The following is a 21165-nucleotide window of genomic DNA, read 5'->3' as shown; positions in this document are numbered from 1 at the left end:
TTCCTCAAAAGACTACTACTGACCCACAGGCGCTAATAGCTTGGTAGTCTGCTAAATAGATCGATCTTCGGCTCGATCTATCGATCCGTGGTCAGTATGCCCGCCACTGTAACCTAGTGAGTATTTTGGTTACAATGGCGCGCATATCGACAACGGGATCGATAGATCGAACCGAAAATCGATCTATTCAACACACTACCCAGCTAAGGAGTGCCTGTGTACTGGCCGTTTGTTTTTAAAATCTCTCCTCTAATTATAGCAACGATATCTTTCAATCTAGGGCCTAAAAGATTGGATCTTTTTCAAGTTACATTCTCAAATATTGAAGTATTGATATATTGTCATATAAAAAGCACTTTAAGTTCTGTAAAGACAGAACTTTGATATAATACGTACGAAATTTGGACTAAAAATAAAAAATTTTGTCAGTGACTCCAATACGAATACGAATACGAATACGAAAACGAATACGAAAACGAATACGAAAATAACTTCAGCATCGTGCAGGGCGGAGGCAGGATCGAAGATCTGTTGAATCGGGCAGTGATTTGACAAGCGGGTGATCTGTCGACTTGTAGAGAGGGAGAGAAGATTTAGATGTAAGTATATGGCGACAGATTATTTAAGTTTACTGCGGCTTTTCGTGCGGCAGTGGTAATGTAAATAATCGTGAACTTGTGTGTAGAGTGTAATTGCTTGCTTCCCACCGTCGAAGTAAATTTCGTTTTCTGTAAATACCTCAGTGCTGAAGTGATCAAAATGCTGTCTTAGACAGTGCGGATATATCCAGCTGAATACATCGATATACGATTGTCCTTTCTCTGGCGACAGATCAACAGTCGCTTGTGTGATCAGGTACACGGCGATTGCAGATAAAAAAATCCAACGCACAGACGTCGTTCCAGAAGAATCTCTAGCCATCCATTCAGATATTCGTTGCCCTACGCAAGTTGTGACAGCGTAGCAATACTATAGCATTGCATTTTTTCCCGTGCGCGATATAAAACATCGCCGTCCGTGCTGATGTCGCCGAATTTCAAATAAAAGAATCTGTTCGTTTGGTTGCGGGAATAAACTCACGTCTGTCACGGAAATTTCATCGTGACAATACATGATGGTCGAGAGATATTGACGGAAACACGGTAGCTGCAGTTACTGAATACTGGGCTTTGTCATTCAAATTACACATGGTTGTCACTACAATACACGTTCTTCTTTCTTTAATGAGACCAAGATTTGTTTTGATCTGGTCTCCACAAAACACAGTGGTGGCCACTCACAGCTAGTCGCTTTACAAACATTTCTGCAAAAACTTCGGAACTCGTCTTTTCACAGGAACCAATCCGAAAACACAGAAAAAAAACGTTGCCTTATTAATCATTTGTGTTCTGAGGGCAGCTTTCATTACGCCGTTACGGTATAAAATCGAATATAAGATCGTTCGCAATTGGCACTAGAAAGTTACTGGCCTTCAGAGCCGACAAATGACAAAAGCGTAACCTACTTCATAGTGTAAACTTTACATGTTTTTGTCCCCATGATCCTATAGAACTTAGCTTCAGTACAGTAGCTTGAGGTTTTGCCCGGGTATTAGGGTCGGACGGCAAAAGCAGACCGACCCAAATACCCAGGCAAAACTTTTAGCTACTGTACTGAAGCTATATAGAACTATGGCCAAAACCACACATTTCTATCAAAGTACTTAGGAGATTCACGGTTACTCTTGGGTAGATTATACCGTCGGTGATTCGAATGTATCTGTATTTCATATGCAACATCTGACAGTTGAAAACGATTGAGACACAACTACATACATGTACTTCCTAATTACATAATTCTCTAATCTTACACCATGGTTACTAGACCCTCGCTTTCTGGCACACTGTTATCATTATTCTTGCTATTGTAGACTTTTTAAGTGTCACACATTCTACTTTTCAAACATGTTATTGAAATATAAAAAACCTAACCAATCTTCCCATGGTGTTGAGAGGCTACATACACTCAAAAAGCCATCAGTACTTTAAAGAACAGGAAAGCCCCAGGTATGGATAAAATAACAAATGAAATGATAAAAGCAAGTAGACATGTATTAATTAAACAAATCAAAACTCTTTTCAACATAATCTTAGCTAGCGGTCACTTTCCTGATGCATGGAACACAGGCATTATTGTACCGATATATAAAAAAGGAGACAAAAATGACCCGAGAAATTACAGAGGGATAACATTGCTAAGTACAATTAGTAAACTTTTTACTTCAGTTCTAAAACAAAGACTAATTACTCATATTAAAAATGAAAACCTTATAATTAGGGAACAAATTGGCTTTATGCCAGAGTTTAGTACATGTGATCATATATTTGTTTTCAAACAATTACTTACAAAGTATCTGAGTAAGGGGAAATATATTTTTGGCTGTTTCATAGACTTTCAGAAAGCCTTTGATTCAATTTGGCATGTGGGGCTTCTACACAAACTAATAAAGTATGGTATCACAGGGAAATTTTATAACATCATTAAGTCAATTTATTTAAATTCGAAGGGTTGCATTAGGGTGAAAGAGGGACTCACTGAACAGTTTCCCATGGAGAGAGGAATAAGGCAAGGTGACGGCTTAAGCCCACTGCTTTTTAACCTATACATTAATGACATAAAAGATTCACTTAATTGTGTCACCAATGACCCACCAACTTTATTACGGAGTACTTTATCATGTCTACTTTATGCCGATGACTTACTTCTACTATCTGAGACACCTACGGGGCTACAGAATGCTATAAATTCAATAGGGCATTATTGTGAAAAATGGCATTTAGGCATAAACATTCTCAAATCAAAAATCATGGTTTTCAACAAATCGGGGAAATTTTCAACAAATTTAAATTTACTATACATGGTAATGAGTTGGAAATGTGTCAACATATACTTACCTTGGCATAAAGTTAAATATTACAGGAAAACTAAACAGAGCACAAATTGATTTGAAAAACAGAGCTATGAAGGCATGTTTTAAATTGAGACAGTTACTCTTTGCAGAGTCAAATATTCCAATTAAGGTCCATTTACAAATGTTTGATGCCATGATAAAACCTATTCTGCTATACTGTACAGAAGTATGGACTGCAGACATATGCACAAATGCAAAAACCATACTCACAAACTTAACAAACACAATTGAAAAGTTGCACATTAAATTTTGCAAGCACATACTTAAAGTGAATAACAAAGCATCCAACATAGCATGTTTAATGGAACTGGGTAGATATCCTCTAATTGTTTCAAGCATAACACAAATGGTCAAATATTGGTTAAAAATAAGTAAGAAAGCAGATACAACACTGACTCGTGAGGCTTATGATCTGGGTTGTCAACTGGACAATGCACATACAGATAATTGGGTGTCAGGAATTAAACAATCGTTGCTGCTCGTAAATATTGGAGATGCCATGAATGTTAAGATAGAAAATGACAAACAGTTTAAAACTAATTTTAATGTAAAAGTTAAACAGCTATTTGAAAAATGTGCATTTGAATTGATTCATGATGATACCAGACAAGGGCACCATAAAAATAAACTTCGCACATACAGAGAGTTGAAAAAAGATTTCTCTCTCGAAAGCTACCTTCATATTATAAAAAACCCAGATCACAGGTCAGCCCTGTGCAAGTTACGCATTAGTGCACACATACTACACATAGAAACAGGTAGATATAGAAACCTTGATGTCATAGACAGAGCATGCCCAATTTGCCAAAACAAACAAGTAGAAGATGAGATACATTTTCTTTTTCATTGCAAAGGATACACAGACATTAGGCATGATTTTTTCAGTAAACTAAACATTTGTAAAAACGCATTCAGAGGCACACAAGACCTTGTAAGCATCTTTTCAAGGACAGATAAAGCATCACTATGTGAATTGGGAAAATACATACATACATGTTTTAAACTCAGACAAGACAAAATGAAAAAGACAAAGTAAACTATTTATGAACCTTTAATATGTTGACCTCATGTATAGATATTTATATTTATATATATATTATATATACTCTTTCATTGTTGTTTTTGCAAAACCTTTATTGTACTTTATGATCAAGATCCCAACTGGGATACGATTTCAATAAAGGCTTACTTTACTTTACTTTACTCAAGTGCCAGTTGATAACCTATGCAGTTAGAGAGATCCAAAAGCTATGCAAAATATAGAGAGATAGGCAAGGCCTGGTGCAGATATATCTATTCTCAGATGTTTCCATATTGTAGATTGAATGCTTGCTTAAAATCAATATGAAGGATATTAATAGTTGTATGCATTGCGTCAGAAAGTGGTTTTATACCAGTGTCTTGTAGAAGTGAGCGCCACTTCTAAGGAACAACAATGATGGTGGATGGTTTGATAGCAGAAGCTGATCTCGTATCAAAGCACAAGATATGATTGTAATAAAGCTGCATATTCCTTGGATGAAAAATTTTCAAAAATGTTTGGAAAGTGATCCAAAATAAAGTTTTTCCCCCATGCCTTCCCCGGTGATAGTACGGTACAACAGTGATGGAAGTTTTGTACAATAGTAAAAACTGATGCTTACAAAATTTCATTTTGCCACTGACCTTCACAATTCCCCATCTTCACAAAGTCCCTATGGTGCAGTTGTTTTCAAAAGCGTGGCGTATTTTGTGTAGTTTTGAAGCGTGAACAACAAATTAAGGTCAGACCATCCCTGTACTGTATATGTACCCATTGCATGAATTACCCTTCATGATTTGCGCAACGCAAAGGCTTTTAGGATTGAGGTCCCTCAAAAGATGAGACCAACTTACAAATTCACGTGGAGGCGGCAACTCTGTCAACTCAGGCAGTGGTTGGTTGAGAAGCACCGATGCCATAGTCACTGGGAAGTAAACTCTAGGGCTACATGATGATGTTGAACTAATGAACGTGACAGAAATTGATAAGATTGTTAGTGTGTAGGATTTGACGCAAAATGTGTACAGAAATCACCATGAGAAAGAGACAGTGTTTGCAGACCTTTGGTTTCATTTGGATATTTGTTTTCTGGGTGAACCAGGCTATTGCCAAATGCAGTACCGTATCAGCTATCAATATTTGTCTTTGCGGTAATATCTCATTCTTCCTCTCAGTAATCTGACCCTGGTAGATTTTATCATATGGTCATTGATATCATGATGTAGTCACATGCAGAATACATGATATCACACAAGATGCGTGAGAGCTTCTCTGGTCTGAAATTTCCTCACTTTACCACTGTTGGGCAGTGGTTAGGGTACTGGACTTACCGTCGGAGGATGGTAAGTTCGAGACCCGGTAGGTCCAGAGTAATGGACTCACTGTCACAGAATGGTGAGTTCAAGACTCAAGCACGGTGTTGTGCCCCTGAACAAGGCACTTTACTCCTCATTGCTCCATTGGGTAGTGGGTTATGGGTACCTCATCCTGTATTTGGGTTCGCCTGTTGGATGAGCAATGAAATAAAATGAAAGAAAAAAGTGAAATTTTGGGGTGTTCTTTTTCTGAACAGAAAGTTGTTTCCATGGTATAAGGCCACAGCAAATCCATGTTAATTTGTCATAACTGGTTTATTTCTCAGATGTGGCTTGCAAAAAGTAAAAATGTCAGCATTCCAAGGAAATAGAAAGTAAAAATATGCTTCACATGTGTCCATGGGTGCACAAACATTCCTTCTATCAGTAAATGATTGGTTTTTAACATTTTTCTGTACATCACATTCACTTTTAGCACAGCCCTTGCACCAGCCATATGTAAATTAATTGTATTAGAAAAATGCAGGCAGGCATTGGTACCCTCACGTTAATATTAAACTCAGGTATGAAATACTATTCATCGAATCCAACTCCAACTCCAATCATTGACCACAATCAGCAGGCGATATTAATATGCAGCTACACTCCACGCTAAAATGTCCCACAAAGCGGGACATAGGTCACAGGTGAGCTGCTCTGGAGTTTAGCTTTATTGGTCCCAGTTCAATGAGTTTGGCCTATTACCCCTACTTATATTCCTCACAGAATAAACATTTGCTTCACTCAAATTGTGATAAATTTTTCAGAATAATATTGTTTTTTACATTCATAGTATATATAAGAACAATACATATGGACCAAACAGCTCTTCTGCGACATTTCAAATTAATTTGATAGCATGTTTTGCATCCATTGCAGTTACGTGCATGTGTTTTTATATCAAATGAAAATTTGATAAATTGTGTTTTGTCAAAAAAGTGTAATTTACCTTCCTTTGTAAGCCAAGAGAGTGATAATATACTCATGTAATTACTTGCCCTTTAAGAAATTGTGTTATATAGCTTGTACAAATATCACCAGGGTTCTGTTTGGGAGACGATCCACATTGTGAATTTCCACAGCGCATCAACCTTCCAAGGAAGAGGGCGACCGAAAACTGTCAAGGGTCATGTTTGAAGAAAATGGAGAAGAAAGTTCCAAGATGTTGACTTCCCTCTTCCAAGCTTTGTATTTTATGAATCTTCCTGAGATACAGTAAGGAAATAAATGCAAAATCTGCAAAACAAAAAAAAGATGCTACAGAAATAGAAGTTAATCTGCTCACCCCGCAATTCTGTGTTACCATATCCACCAACAACATTACCGTATTCCTCCGATTCTAAAACCCCGCCCGTTCCAGCACCTTTCGTTTTAAAAAGGGGGTTTCAGAATCGGAGGAATACGGTAATAACAATGTGTTTGGGCCAAAGCACGGTGGTTGCTGAAAGGGTTAAACCTTTGAGAGCGATATTATATTTCCCACCAAAATTTTAGGGCAACATTTTACCAGTGTTTGTGAATTTTTCTGTAATTGTTTTGATGATTTTGGACCAACAAGACATCGCATTTCATTGGCTGCAGATTTTTATCAAACTTTTGGCAAAAATAAAAAAAAATTTGACTTGAGTTACATTTTATAGAGGTGACAAAAGTTGACTTTTTCACTCAAAAGGTTAAATAAGTAAGTTTTACGTATGATGTGACATCTGGTATATGCAATTTTATTCACTATTCCTAATGATAATTGATCTGTGTACCTTAGGTTGACTATTAAGTCCTTATTTGTAATTTTTCTATTGAATTTGAATGGCATATTCCAGTAAATTTGTTGTTAGTCAAAGAAATATGAATATTAATGTTTTATGTACATTCCTGTCTAGTAATTGAATATGCTGCGTGGAGAAGTATTTTTGCTCATGGGGAAGTTGCCTATCTATGGAGTGTGCGATAGGCATCAAAACAAAAGCAGAAATATAATTTGCATGTTCACGATTGTAGTCATTAAAATTGTGACATTTTGAAAACTAATGGAGACTGCAGTACTCGGTGGCTGCTTAGTTATATCACTTCAGTCTAAGTATGGTTTCTTAGAAATACGTACCTGGGACCAAAGTACCGGTAAAATGGTCATGAAAGACCAGATTCACAACAGATGGCATGTATGCGTGATACAGAGGTCATTCTATATTAGTAATCTCTGTTTTTCATTTTTGGAGAAATTACAGATGTTCTGCAGAGTCATTAGAATTTCATAGTCATGAAGTGGGGTAAGCCTTCCTCTTTCAAAAGATGTCAGTCCCTTTTCTCATTAGGGGGAGGGTGGGGGGAGGGCTCTCCGGTTCAGTTTGACACAGTCACCAGCAAAACACTGAAGACTGTAACAAGAAACCTACCATAACAATGTTGTGCACCTGTGAGAAAAATTTAGCCATTTTCTGTGGAAAATCCGACTCATGATATTAATACTTAAACTTCAAATCTGTATCTGTAGATGATTACAGAGGCAAATATTGCAGCTTTCCTTGACACAATGAACGTAATAAGATTTCTCCTACAAGAAGTCAGAGGCTCAAAGTTGATGAATGAAATGTTGTCATCGCCTACCAAATGCCGGTATTAATTTTTACAACAGAGGCCTCCAGAGGTCCGGTCTCTGTGTCTCTGTATATAGACATCCTGCCAATAACAGTGTGCCCGTGGGAGTGACTAAAAATACACAAGTTAAACATCTGGTTACTTTTTATGCATTTTTGCAGTAGGACAACCAATAAACTTGACACCTTTCTCCAAGCTAGCATTTATCTAAGTTCAAACTACATGTAAATCTGAGCGTTCAACTAAAAGGCATGCGGCCCAGGCTTGTGATATTTACAGCCTTGTAATCGCAGTAGAAACATTTTTCTTTGCAATCTCAGGGCCATGCATACCACAAGCCACATGTCAGTTTTTCAATATAAAATATATTCCATTGTAAGATGTCCATCCAAGAATAAACTGACATTGGTGAACAAGACTCTTCAAACTTGAGGCCCCCTATGTTATATTTTCCTCAGACTAATTTTGTATGTAGCAATATATCCTTGGTGACAGTCAGTGAGAAATTTGGAATGTACCATTTAACATGGGAAGGGGAGGGTGAAGAAAATGTCAGCAATTGATAGGACACAAATGGTAGAATTTCTTTGCAACCTTTCTGCATTTGCCAGAAAAATATTCTGGACACAGTATAAAAAATTTTGAACTGTGGAAAAAATATGCTTTCTCAGTCATTTTCAGAGGGAAATTAGTCAATTTTATAATGCATAAGAAATGTATGATGTCAGTTCTCATATTCACGAGCTCCCTATGGAGACTATTTGCCCAGCCCTTAGTTTTAACTACTGATTTCACCAAAAATTGATGATTTTACTGTTTGAAACAACTGTAATATTGGAGTTTATTCTTCTAAGTTTCGTACAAACATTAGAAGACTTAACATATTACAACTTCACTCTCACTCTTTCAGTGTTTGTTCGAGAAAGAATTATTTTCTTTCTCACAATTTTTGATCAATAAACTTATTTGTTTTTCAGTCTCGTTTTAATCAGACAGCAAATAGCCAATCTTTTAATTCATTAATGGTCTGAATACTGTCCTTCGATAATTGATCCAAAATTATAGAATCCCATGAAAGGACTTTATACAGGTGCATTTTCCAAATCAGTCAGTGGCATAATAATCAAATATTTCTCTAGGCTTGCCATGTCCGTGGGTGTAAAAATATCAAAACAGAGTAAATTGAAGGAGTAAACTTCAGCAGACTTTCGTTGATGGTGAGGTGATTGCAAAATTGACACAATTGTTTCATAGATGGTTGGTGAACGCGAGTAACTACTGCTTGTGCCCCCAAGAAAGCCAAGTGACCAGCAGGCCTGTCTAATATTTCTGATAAAATTGCACCACAAATTTCGTTAGAGTTCCCTTAGTACAGTCATCACATTTGGACATTGAAAACAGGATTGACTCTAATGCTCAGATTCTGTCGGTACATTATCGTCGAAATGTGCTTTTGTAAATATAAAGAAATGTACCACAGAGACGCTGTAGCACAAAGAAAAATAGTCAGGTGATATATAATGAAGATTACACTTTAAATTTGCTTCTCCAAATAAATTTACTACATATAACTTGTAACGTAAGAATACTTAAGATCTGTCAAATATATCCATGATATTTGAATTTGCTTGCCTGTGTATATAAAAGTAAAAAAATGTACTGCTTTTAATGGGACGCTGTAGCATAAAGAGTTATTCCCAGAATCTGTTGTGTAACTACAATAACATTTAAACTGTCTACTTTGAATATTAAAGCATGTAGAAATTAAAAGTTTCACACTGTAAGAATGGACAGCGATGACTAAGATAGCATTTAGACAGGTTCTCATAAATCTATAAAGGAATTGAAGCGTGCTGATGACTTGCATCGCTATCACTGATTCCCATCTCATTCTCACTTCTGCTTTATCAGGAAAATGCAACGGAAATTTTTGGAAATTATTATAGTGTTGTCACCGGCAAAAGTACAGGGACATCTGTTGCTTGAAGTTGAAAGGCAAAACCAACGGAAAAGAGCCACTTGATGAAAAATTTGATGACAAGAAAATGGCCTTTGTGTGAGTTTGTAATGTCATCAGTGTCATTGAACATGTTTCCATAGTAGGCTGAAACATATTGTCATCCTTGTAGCCCTGCCAGACTTTTGCACCACCAAGGTTATCAAAGACTTATCAAAGACCACTCTGCTCCACCAAGCTTTTCAAGGACTATCAGTGTATCATTATTGAAACTTTTTCTGATGGAAGAGCATTCCCTGGGGAATAATCACATCTGGTGTAATTTTGATAATATCATCCACAATATAATCATAATATATACTACCATAGCGTGCCTTGATGTGCTATGAACCGAAACTCATCCCAGTGTCATCCATCACAGAGTATGCCACCGTATTTTAACATCGTTACATGGTAGGTCCAGAGTAACAAACTCACTGTTCAAGGATGGTGAGTTTGGGACTCTCCCACCGTGTTATGCCCATGAGGAAGGCACTTTACTCCTCATTGCTTCGTCGGGGCAACGGGTTGTGAGTACCTCATCCTGTAAGATGGGGTTCGCCTGTTGGATGATGGATGGAAAATAAAAAGTACGAAAAAGAATAAGCATGGAGGTGATATGTGCAAAATTTCTATATGAGCCACCTTTTGCAATATATTAATACAATATAATATAATGTAATATGATATAATGTAACATAATAATGTAATATAATAAAATTCAATATAATATAATATAATATAATATAATATAATATAATATAATATAATATAATATAATACAAATAATTGTAGCCAAGTATTGTAACTTGAACTTAAAGTAGAGCATGTTGAACTTAAAGTAGAGCATGATATACACATATGCTGTGTACATGTATTAAGTTGAATTTGTATATTGCAAGGCCATTCAGTGGAATGTTTGGCTGACTGTCAACTACCAGCTACTGTACAAGTACATGTAAATGTCAGGAACAATTGTGAACAGTGCTGCCCTCTCAGAGCAAGAGGATTAACAAATGCTTTTAACCTAGCTGTGCCACTGTAATCAATAGGCTAGTGACCATGAACTGTATGCACAACATATGTGTACACAGTGAAATGCGTATACTGCATTGAAGTGTTCAGATGCAGTTGTGTAAAGTTGATTGTCAGCAAATTTAATGAGAAACGATTATCGTAGGTAGCATGCCCATCGCATGACAAAAGCCAGCTACAGAAAAAATCTTCTCGCATAATTGGAACTTTTGAAATATTTCCAAATGAAGTTATGAGGGCATTTGAGAACGCGTCGAGAAGCAGTGGTTTTTACAGCACGGTAAACCCTAACTCAGGTACTGCACTGGAAAAATAGTTTGTAATCATAACAAAAAACCCCTATTACCCCAAGGTAATTTGACTGTCATTCAGCATCCATAACTTTTTATGCGTGGTTTTACAACTTAGTGTCTGAGAGGGGTCCTGGCAGGCATCCATCAATTCGTCCTTGCATTGTAACAATTATACAGGTTCTTGGTAACCCAGGTCATTGTTGATTATTTACATCCAAACAAACTTGTCATCTCCCGGCAACTAAAGTTATCGGCTCGTGCAATTATGGTCTGCTATAAACTGTGTCGGAACTCTGACAATCCCTGTACAAGATGTTTCTTAATTTGCACATAATAGGAGCTGATACTGAATGGAGTAAAAGTCCAGCTGAATCGTGAATCAGGTTTCTTTTCCAATCATGCCGACAGTGAGTGATCAGATAGCTGGAACAGAGCATTATCTACCCATGCTGTTGACCTTTGCTCACAGAAAAAACTATAGATTGCCGAGACTTTTGGAAAAAATGAAATTTTGTCATGACGTGTTCTTTTACTGATATTTCCATTTCAACCAACATGTACAACAAACTTAAATTTCTGTGTATTAAAATCACCAAGAAAATGGTATCTGCAGTATGTTATTGAAGGTCGGAATTTCAAAATGTAGATTCTATTTCAGGGATAATGCAATAATATGGAGATTGTTTTTTTAACAAGTGCCTATGTAAAAAGCTGTTAATATAAAATTCAGTTCACAAGATTTTCAAAGCCAAGTACATGTAATGTGTAATCACAAGCCAAATAGTGCCGACACTCAAGCTGTTACATCCCTGATTTATGTTTTTGGGGCTAAATTTTCTCTGAGCCAAAAATACAAGTATTGATAAAAAAAGTGTTCAAATTAATTTGTATAGCACTTACACTGATGGAAATGACACATGAAAAAATCCGTTGTCTTTTAAATCCATATCAGAAGACCCATAATTGTCTATGCTTGAAATGCTAAAGATCTCTGCTAAAAAAAATAAATATATATGTCTACATAAATTATAAACGAAGCAAGGAGCAGATATTTCAAAAGAGAAGGCAATATTTCATGAACTTAATAGAATTTCAAAGAACTATCGTCACTGAATTATTTGAAGATGATATTTTGAGTGACAGCCTCAATGTGTATAGGCCCGGCCTGGCACAAGTTAACTCCTGGACAATTTAGTGCATGAATAATGTCTTCATTTCATACAACATTCAATTTGAAAAGCTGTACAGATCTTTCAGTCAGCATCTTATCATTATTTCTGATGAGCTCCACACAGATGTTACGTAAGAGCTGTAGCTCCCCTAATGAGTCTCACAATTATTAAAAAAATTTCCTCAAAGGATGAACATTGCTAGGAGCATATCAAAGTTGCCAGGCAGAGGTTGAAGCCCTTTATTAAAACCTCGCCCAACAGCAAAGCCATCTTCATAGTAATCAAGGAAGGGCTGACATCATCTGTTTGCTCTGGTTATCACGTCTGTGTCTGTGCGTATCTGACCGTACCAGCCTGATCGGGACAGCCCAGGTCTGAGGAGCCATTTCAATCTGATTGGGTTTGATCTCCTGTTCATGAATGGAATTGTCATTATAAATCGGCTTGCGTAGCTTAATTTACATGTGCAGGTACGGTATGCACTAACGAGCTAGCCGGCATTTAGAAAACCTATAGCCAGCATCATTTGCTCTCAAGCACAGTTTGTAATGTTTAACTTGTGTGTAACTTTAGATCTATAAGAGGAAAGGTGTGACCGTCAGCGTGCAAATATTGCATGGGACACTGAACATTTAAGTCCTGGCGGGCGAAGCCAGCATAATTTCCGTTGATTTGGCTAATTTGCCAATCCATATATTCCTGAAGCGACTGTGAGAATCACCGTACACAAGGTAAGAGTATAGGCTTTTCTCCCATGATGGAATAATTTTAGCATTTTTCACCGGACTCACTATAGCCCTGTAATCTTGCATTATGCAGTGTGTGTGTCTTTTAGTGTGCCAACAAAGCCGTCACATGTACAAATCTCATAACCTGAATACCTAGTAGAGCGTACTGCCTGCAGTCATATTTTTTACCGTTCTAGAAGGTGAACCTTAACCTGCGTCCTCCTCAATCTCTGCTGTTTCATTTCAAAAGGAAAAACTATTCTTGTATTCTCCTGTGTAACCTTATCTTTGAATGCAGAGGGTGTACCGGGGAAGCTTAGATTTTTTCCATCAGCCCTTGTTTTCTCTTTACCTATTACAATACATCCAATGTATACACATCAACCGGTATAGGGTGAAGTTGTACATGCCTGATCCTGAAATTTTAATGTTGTCTGTGAATTACCAATTCCAATCTACCTTTACAGAACATTAAATCTCAGAGTTTGTACGATTATCAATTTTTGAACAGTAAATTCTTACCTGAATTATTAACAGTGATATTAATAACAATTGCAGTGTTTATCACAATTGATGTTTTCGTCTTTGTAGCTATTCGATCAAAAATTTACGATTTCTCTGTTTGTTTGTGAAACATTAGTTTCAAATTATCAATTTATTCTGAACTTCACATTTTAATCTTTGAATGCGGCATTTTCCCATGGCTGAGAATTTTGTTGTTGACAGTTAATATTTGATGCAGAGCGCTTGGCTAATTACTGCAATTTCTCTGTTGTGAAGTGAAGTTAATGATAAAATGCAGAAGTATATGAGTGACAAATTCTACCCACATGCTACACTGCAGTGGTACCCACATGCACACTGCAGCATGGTACAGTACACCATGGAGGTACCAGGTACCTCCGTGAGCACTCACAGGTACCGGTACGGTACAGCGCAAACACAGACAGTATCAAGGTCATTAATCTTGCCTAACCTAGTTCCATACATGTACATGTACATACAGACCAGGTGTGGCCCAATACTAATCACTGATGTGTAAATGTAAACAGTCAGGTTTAGATGAGATAAAGATACAAGTGAGGAAGAACTGTGGAACGAAGGCTATTTTTGCGGCAGATCGTCCATGTAGCCGACACGAACACGAAGTGTCTGTTACCGGCTACAAAAAACTATGAAGAATAGTAAAGAAAGAGCTACAAAATCACTATCAGTTTAAGTTGCAGGTAGAATAAGTCTGTGCCTTTGTATAAAATACTATAAAAATAGTAGAAAGTGAGCAACAGCTAAAAGTTAGTCGAGGAGACCTGAACCGCATATCATTTGCATATCATTGTCGGCTACATGGGCTGTGTGCCATTTTTGCAGATACACGCAAAGTAACCACTCCCTACATAAACTCATACCGTAACCCAGTCCAGTGTTTTAGGATATGCTCAATGCAAAAAATATATACCGGTATATATTTTAATTAAAGCATTATATTATATGCGTATGTTAAACATACATGTACATGTATATGAAAAATTTCCTTGCCTCATGGGGCCTCGTGGAGAATTTTGTAGAGAAGTGATGCTGATATAGTGACATCAGTGTGCACAACTGATTCTGTTTTGCATTTGGACAAGTTCAATATTACCGTAATCACAATATTAATATGTTAGCCAGCAGACAAAAAAATGAAAAAAAAATGGAGAAGAGCTTTTTATGAAAAAGATTTAAAAAATGACTTGAGTCTACTTATATTATAGACTATAATGATATTCGCAAATTTTGAAAAAATCACAGGTGTTCAGTTATCTGCAAGGTGAACTACATGTACAACATAAAATACACCTTTTCAAGCAGTTGCCATAACAACAACAAATAGAGAAGAGGCCTTTCTAGGTTGCGATTCGCAGCGTGACTGGCCGTGTTCCCTGCAGGATTGCTGGCTTAGTGTCTTCCCCGTGTCATGATAACGGTGTCACCAGAAATGAGACGTCTACGTCTGATCAGACTGCCAGAAGTCTAGATTTATCTACTATTATAAAGCCGTGCTGCTCCAACCAGTCCAGGGGTTGATGCTGCGATCTGCATCATGCACACCATCACACTGTCTGTGATGTTACAGCTGAATGTCAGTAAATCTGATTATATTAAAAACCTTGTTTAGGCTTTGAAACATTCATTGCAAAGTTTTCTATATATGGACAGATTTTTTGCAATAATTTTTCTAGTAACACAATGATAAGCTTGTCATTTTGATGGTAATATGAACTGAACCCAAATATAGAACACCATGCAGCTCAAGATTCAACAAAATCAATTGAAGATATTCAAGTCAAATTGTCTCCACAGTCCTCTGTTCCACTTTCACTGTACAAATGTTTCTTTATCAAAGTCCAACCATATTGGCAAAATCCATGCTACATCAGTAAAGCCTCACACCTTAAGTACAAATGACATTAATATCACATTTTATATAGGTCCATCTACAACCTAGATAATGGTGTAATTTACAGCTTGATATTGTCTTTTTTCGATTTTTAGTCTTCGAACTTTGCACGTTTTACACACTTTACTCCAGGTTCATTGTAATACTATGCAAATCCGATCGTACCATGGGAAAACAATAGTTGCATTACAGACAGGTGGACTAATAGGGTCAAAGGTCTGTTCTCAGGGTCTGTGTGGAATCCAATCTGTTGACAGTATTCCTACAAGACAAGTGATGTTGTGTAGTTTGTTTTGAGAGAGAAATATGTTGCCCATGAGGAACGATGTCTCCTTTCACATCATTTCTGCCAGACAACCATCTTTATATGTGTCTTTCCAATATATGTATAGGTATTATACTAGTATTGCTCTATGCAGTATTGCAGGGCAGCACATGAATAAAAAGGTGTCTGACCTACCTGTAATTCATACAAGGCTAGTCCCCAATAGGGAAAGGGAATATTAAAATGTGACTTAAAACAATGCATTAGATATGAATAGCATTAACCACTCCCCCCCCGTCGTAACACCTTACTTAATCCCGCTCCCTGGCCTTTCTGAGCCAAGCTTTAAATTTAAAAAATGAGAGATTAACACTCACCAAAGTATGTTTTTGCCCTTGCCAGTCCTTTACTGCACAGCAAACTTTGACAAGATGAGTGGTCCTGAAAATCGTTATGAAGAATGGCTACTTAATTGAAATGAAAACATCAAAAAGAAATATGCTTTTGGGATCATACTAGCATTACATGATGATGTTTGACTTTGCAATATTGCCGGACAATGTAAAAGTTGTCATCTCATGTCATTTTGAAGCTAGGATATGGTGTATCTTTACTGCTTTATCCTATAAGTGTATTTGACTTTTACCATGGTAACAGCTACCGGTAGTTATTCAATAGCTCATCATCAGATCTTTGCCAGCTGCAACTCACCATTAAAGATGAGTCTGTACAGAAGGGCTGAACACGATCCAGCTAATTACTCCTAGAGCTGTGATTTTCAAGGACTTCCCTTGTATTGTGTTCAACCCACACCAATTTTTCTATGAATGACAGAAGTACAATCAATAAACCGCAGACATGTACTGGTCTAACTGTAAATCACTTCACAGATTTGAAATAGAAATATGAGGGAGAGAAAGAAATGACAAATCTTATCTTCACATATGGTACAGCTGCAGCTGTTCTTCAATGAGGTGCCATTAAGGGATGCATTGCTCGTATCATTGGATGCCAATGGATCCGTATCGGGACCTTTGATCGGTCTCTTTCATTGTGTCCGTTTCCCTGTATCCCTCTCGGCTGAACTTAATGAAATTATCGGAAATTCCTCTGGCACAGCAGCAGTTAGCTATGTCTGCGTTCTAGACTTGGAAAATGTAAATGAATAAATAAATACACGAATAATACATAAATAAACAGGTAAATAATAAGGAATATTTTGATGTGGCAAATGAATACTCAGTGGTCTACAGCTCATGGGGTTGATACGGAGACTTTTATTTTGAATTTTTGGTTTGAAGGGCAAGGTCATGCATATTGTTAGCTGTGCATCTAATTCAAGACGTCTTTAAATCTAAGGTATGCTGATACTGGACTTTTTAGATACTATGCAAAAGTTTGACATTATTTCTAAAATGTAGAAGGTTAGTATTATTGGCAGAATAAAATATATTTTGTGTAGCGCTATAGCACCTGTTAGATACTGCCTCTGAGGCAAAGGTGACTCGGTTATTTGGTATTGAACAAAATTTGGTAGATATGTAGATATCTATCTTCCAGCTTGTGCCATATCATGCACATTAGTTTCCTTCTTTAGTTTTCCCAAATGAATGATATGGAATGGGAAGAATCCACATTAAGAAATGTAAAGAAAAGTAAAATCGCAAAATTATTAATATTTTGTATATAAAGTCAGGTAGAGTTTGACTGAAACAAAGTTTGAGTCACCACCGTATATTGAATACTTTCCCTGAGCTATAGATTTGCCAGAGCCTATACTTTTAAAGTTGGCAGATATAAAGCTGTGATAGGTGCTTTAATACACAAAATGGTGTTTTCCCAGAGCACCGGGGAATTATCAGTTTGGTAAAGGGGCTAGGCCAGAGAGTAGAAAAAGGACAAAATAAACTCATTAACATAACAATTACATTTATTGTCATGATATTTTTGGGGAGAACACTGAATTAACTTGTTCTTAGACATCTGACTTTTTTCTCTGCATCTTACAAAGGGATGATGGCTCAGTGTTGGTAGTTTGAACAAAAATGTTCACGCAAAAGTGGTAGACTTGTTCACCGACGTGCAAACTACCGTACAATGATTGTATGCAGGATGAAAACATGGAGAGAAATGCTTGCGTAATGTCAGTTACATGTACGTGCATTCATATTGCAAACAAATGATCTTGTGTAATATATCACAGAAAGAAAACAGTCAAGCTATTCAGCCTAGGCAATAATCATCTGTAATTTTTGATGATAAAAAAAACTAATGAAGGGATTTATTTAGTTGTTTTCTTTGAAATACTATACAGAGATGGGGAGGGGGTAGAGCTACAGGCACACACATAACGCAGGTGTTAGGCATGTGTATTATAAATGGTTAATAAATGACATTTATTTATCATAACTGTGAGACCAATGTATTGTTTGCGGTACCCTGTGGCGACATGTTTACAGACAAGTACCGTACTATATTCATAGAAAATCACATAAAACTAATACAATGATATCAATATTTTGCCGTCTTGCAAAGGTTCAACATACATGTAACTTGTAAACTGAATGAAATATCCATGCTTTGGGAAAACCAAAATTTCTCTTGATGGTGTCAGACAAAATCATTTTGAAGTTATAGCTTTGTCCCATTCTGGCCTTTTCTGTACATGTATGTTGATATGCTTCATGGCTTTCCCCTGTCCCAGTCAACATATCTGTGTCTATCTATGTGTGTTTTCTTTTCATCAAATTTCGTAGTTTGAAAATACATCGGTCAGGTGATAATCAGCTGCGAATGTATGTGAGGCTGCACGCTTGTCGAGCCACCCTGAGTGAAATTTGTCTCACAGAACAATTTCCCTCTATGGGGACTTCAGATCATGTTTAATACCCATTTGAATAACAAACGCAAATATTTCTAAATTGTTTCTTAGTGTAACACCAGCAATGCAAGGTTGTGTTAAAATGTTTGGCACTTTGTGATAGCCACTGGCATTTTGACTCTGCCCTTTACTGTCTAAAAGGCATACAAAACTAAAGTTAGCTTGATGTTTGTCTGCTTCACAGATTTCTACAACTCAATTCATCTCAGTGCGACGCCGATCATCATCATCATCATGTGGACTGTGAAGTTGTTCAAGGTGAATCAGATGCCCAGCGATTTCCAGGAGCCGTTCATCATCTCCAAGTATCGCTCCTCCAGATCTTCGCTGCTCTGCTGCCTCAAGAGCATGTTCCAGGCCACCAACGAGACCTTGAATTTTTGGACCCACTTCTTGCCGTTCCTGTACTTCCTGTGGAAGCTGTTTGCGCTGTCCTTCGTCCACAACTTCCTCATGGATTCCTACACCTGGCCGCTGTGCATCTACCTGATCTCGGTGTGCGGCTACCTGTTCGGCAGCTGCACGGCCCATCTCTTCAACTGCCTGTCGGAGCACGCCCGCCACGTGTGTTTCTTCTTCGACTATGCCGCAATCAGCTTCTACGGCATTGGTGCCGCCATTGCCTACAAGTTCTACGTCTTTCCTTCGTCGTGGATTGGAGGGCTCTTATACAACTCATATCTGCCCTTTGCTGCAGTGAGCGCTGTCATGTGCACCATCTCGGCATGCAGCTCGCGTTTCGGCGACAGAGAAAAACTGAAGAAAATTCTGCGGCTGGTCTCCTTTGCAGTGCCGTATTTATTCGACAGTATACCCCTGGCAGCCAGACTCTATCTCTGCTACTCCGAAGATTGCCCAGACGAGTCGTTCCGTCCCCATCTGCGACAGTTCCTCATTGCACCTATGGTAGCTTTCCTATTTGCAACCCACTTCCCCGAGTGTATCGCTCCCGGCAAGTTCGATGTAGTGGGTCACAGTCACCAACTCTTCCACGTTCTTGTCGCTTTGGCAACTAACGATCAACTCAACGCACTGATATGGGACATGGTCCACCGCAGAGAGTACCTCAACGAGCACGGCACCAAGCCGACATTTTTCTGGTCACTCGGCGTCGGCCTCTTCGTGTTTACAGCCAACATGCTCGTAGTGTATGCTTTCTCTGTCCTGATCAAACATCAGTACTTCTTCAGGAAATACACGGGGAACATGTTTTACAAAATGAAGGGCAGAGCCAAAGTGAATGGCGTGGCAAACGGCACCGATAAGAAGAGCTCGTGATGTTGGGCAACTGTTGGGCCAAGGCAAGCGGAAGTGTATCAAGTAGATGTACCAGTCCAGTGTCTGTCATATCAGATCACAGTGTTTGTGCTTGGTGTCTTTGCCAGCTACATCCAACTCATCTTGCAAAATCTATCCAGATGATATTTTTGAAATTTTTTTGGGGGGGGAGATTTTAAATCATAATGTATATGACTCTACACCAAAAGTGATCAGCCCTCGTCAAATATTTTGTTGCGTACTAGTAAAGGAACTATTTCTTGCGTAATGTTATGCCCAGCAGCTGATGTCCTATGTAGATACACGTAGGGATGGAAACAACTTTTACTGTGCGGTGTGACAAAATGTTTGACAAGGGACATGAGAGGGAACTAAATGCAGTGTTAGTAAAATTCAAATTTTCACCTTGCTTGAATATTTCATGGTATAACTCATGCTGGTGACAGAGCCATTTAAAAGATAGAAGTGAAATTTAGATGACTAACGGAGAAATTACATGCACTTAAGTGGCTTTTCTTTTGTTTTTTTTAGTTCTGACAAAAGCCAGGACCACGCAGGTTGTCCAACTCTTGACCATATTTCAAATTGGTAATCTCAAATATTGCAGATGTGGCGAACTAAAGTCCTTGTAATTTATCATTTTTTCAGGAATTTTTTGTTGTTGCAATACAAGCAGTTAAGTCTGTTATAAATGGTACAATTTAAGCCAGGAGACCTGGCCTATCGGTATTGTAGAAACTTTGAAAACATTACAAGAATTCTGTGCAATTAAGAAGTTGGCTTCATAATTCTTTTTTCCCCCTCTCATTTCTGACAACTTATGTGTGTTTTGAAGCAATGCATTTCCAATGCACCATAATGTAGCATCAATGAACTGAATTGAAAATAACCTTGAAGCTTATGACGTGGGCAGTCAGTCGCACAGTTGGCGCTACCCATGCTGCACGCCGAAGCTTTGCACGCACAGTTTGTTTGTTTCCAGTTTACTTTGTTAAAAATGCACAGACTAGTTTACAGTCTCAGTGGATTAACATTGCTTGAAATTTTTTCCCTTTAAAGTTTGTCTTGTTTTTCTTGTTCGTCTTTCTGTATGCCGAATCACAAAAACATGCACCATCTCAATGTCGCAATATTTATGGAATCCCTGAAGGGAATCTAA

General features: G+C 37.7%; 1 protein-coding gene across 2 annotated transcripts; it reads left to right on the top strand.

The window, feature by feature from the left end:
• The first annotated feature begins 485 nt into the window (after nucleotides 1-485).
• Nucleotides 486-20648, top strand: LOC139140341 (membrane progestin receptor gamma-B-like). Of its 2 annotated transcripts, none has more exons than XM_070709504.1 (2): nucleotides 486-599; nucleotides 18913-20648. In XM_070709504.1, exon 2 carries the CDS (start codon nucleotides 18963-18965, stop codon nucleotides 20004-20006), a length of 1044 nt encoding a protein of 347 aa, XP_070565605.1. In that variant the 5' UTR covers nucleotides 486-599; nucleotides 18913-18962; the 3' UTR covers nucleotides 20007-20648. The 2 variants fall into 2 exon arrangements, with proteins under 2 accessions (XP_070565605.1, XP_070565606.1); XM_070709505.1 differs by lacking the exon at nucleotides 486-599 and adding an exon at nucleotides 12812-13148.
• The last annotated feature ends 517 nt before the right edge of the window (nucleotides 20649-21165 follow it).

Source organism: Ptychodera flava, chromosome 9 (genome assembly GCF_041260155.1).
Source record: "Ptychodera flava strain L36383 chromosome 9, AS_Pfla_20210202, whole genome shotgun sequence".
Lineage (NCBI taxonomy): Eukaryota > Metazoa > Hemichordata > Enteropneusta > Ptychoderidae > Ptychodera > Ptychodera flava.
This window is presented reverse-complemented; position numbering and strand designations above follow the sequence as displayed.

What these genes read in the sequence shown, in the direction of transcription:
- LOC139140341 (XM_070709504.1), top strand. Translation starts at nt 18,963, where the DNA reads ATGTGGACTGTGAAGTTGTTCAAGGTGAATCAGATGCCCAGCGATTTC.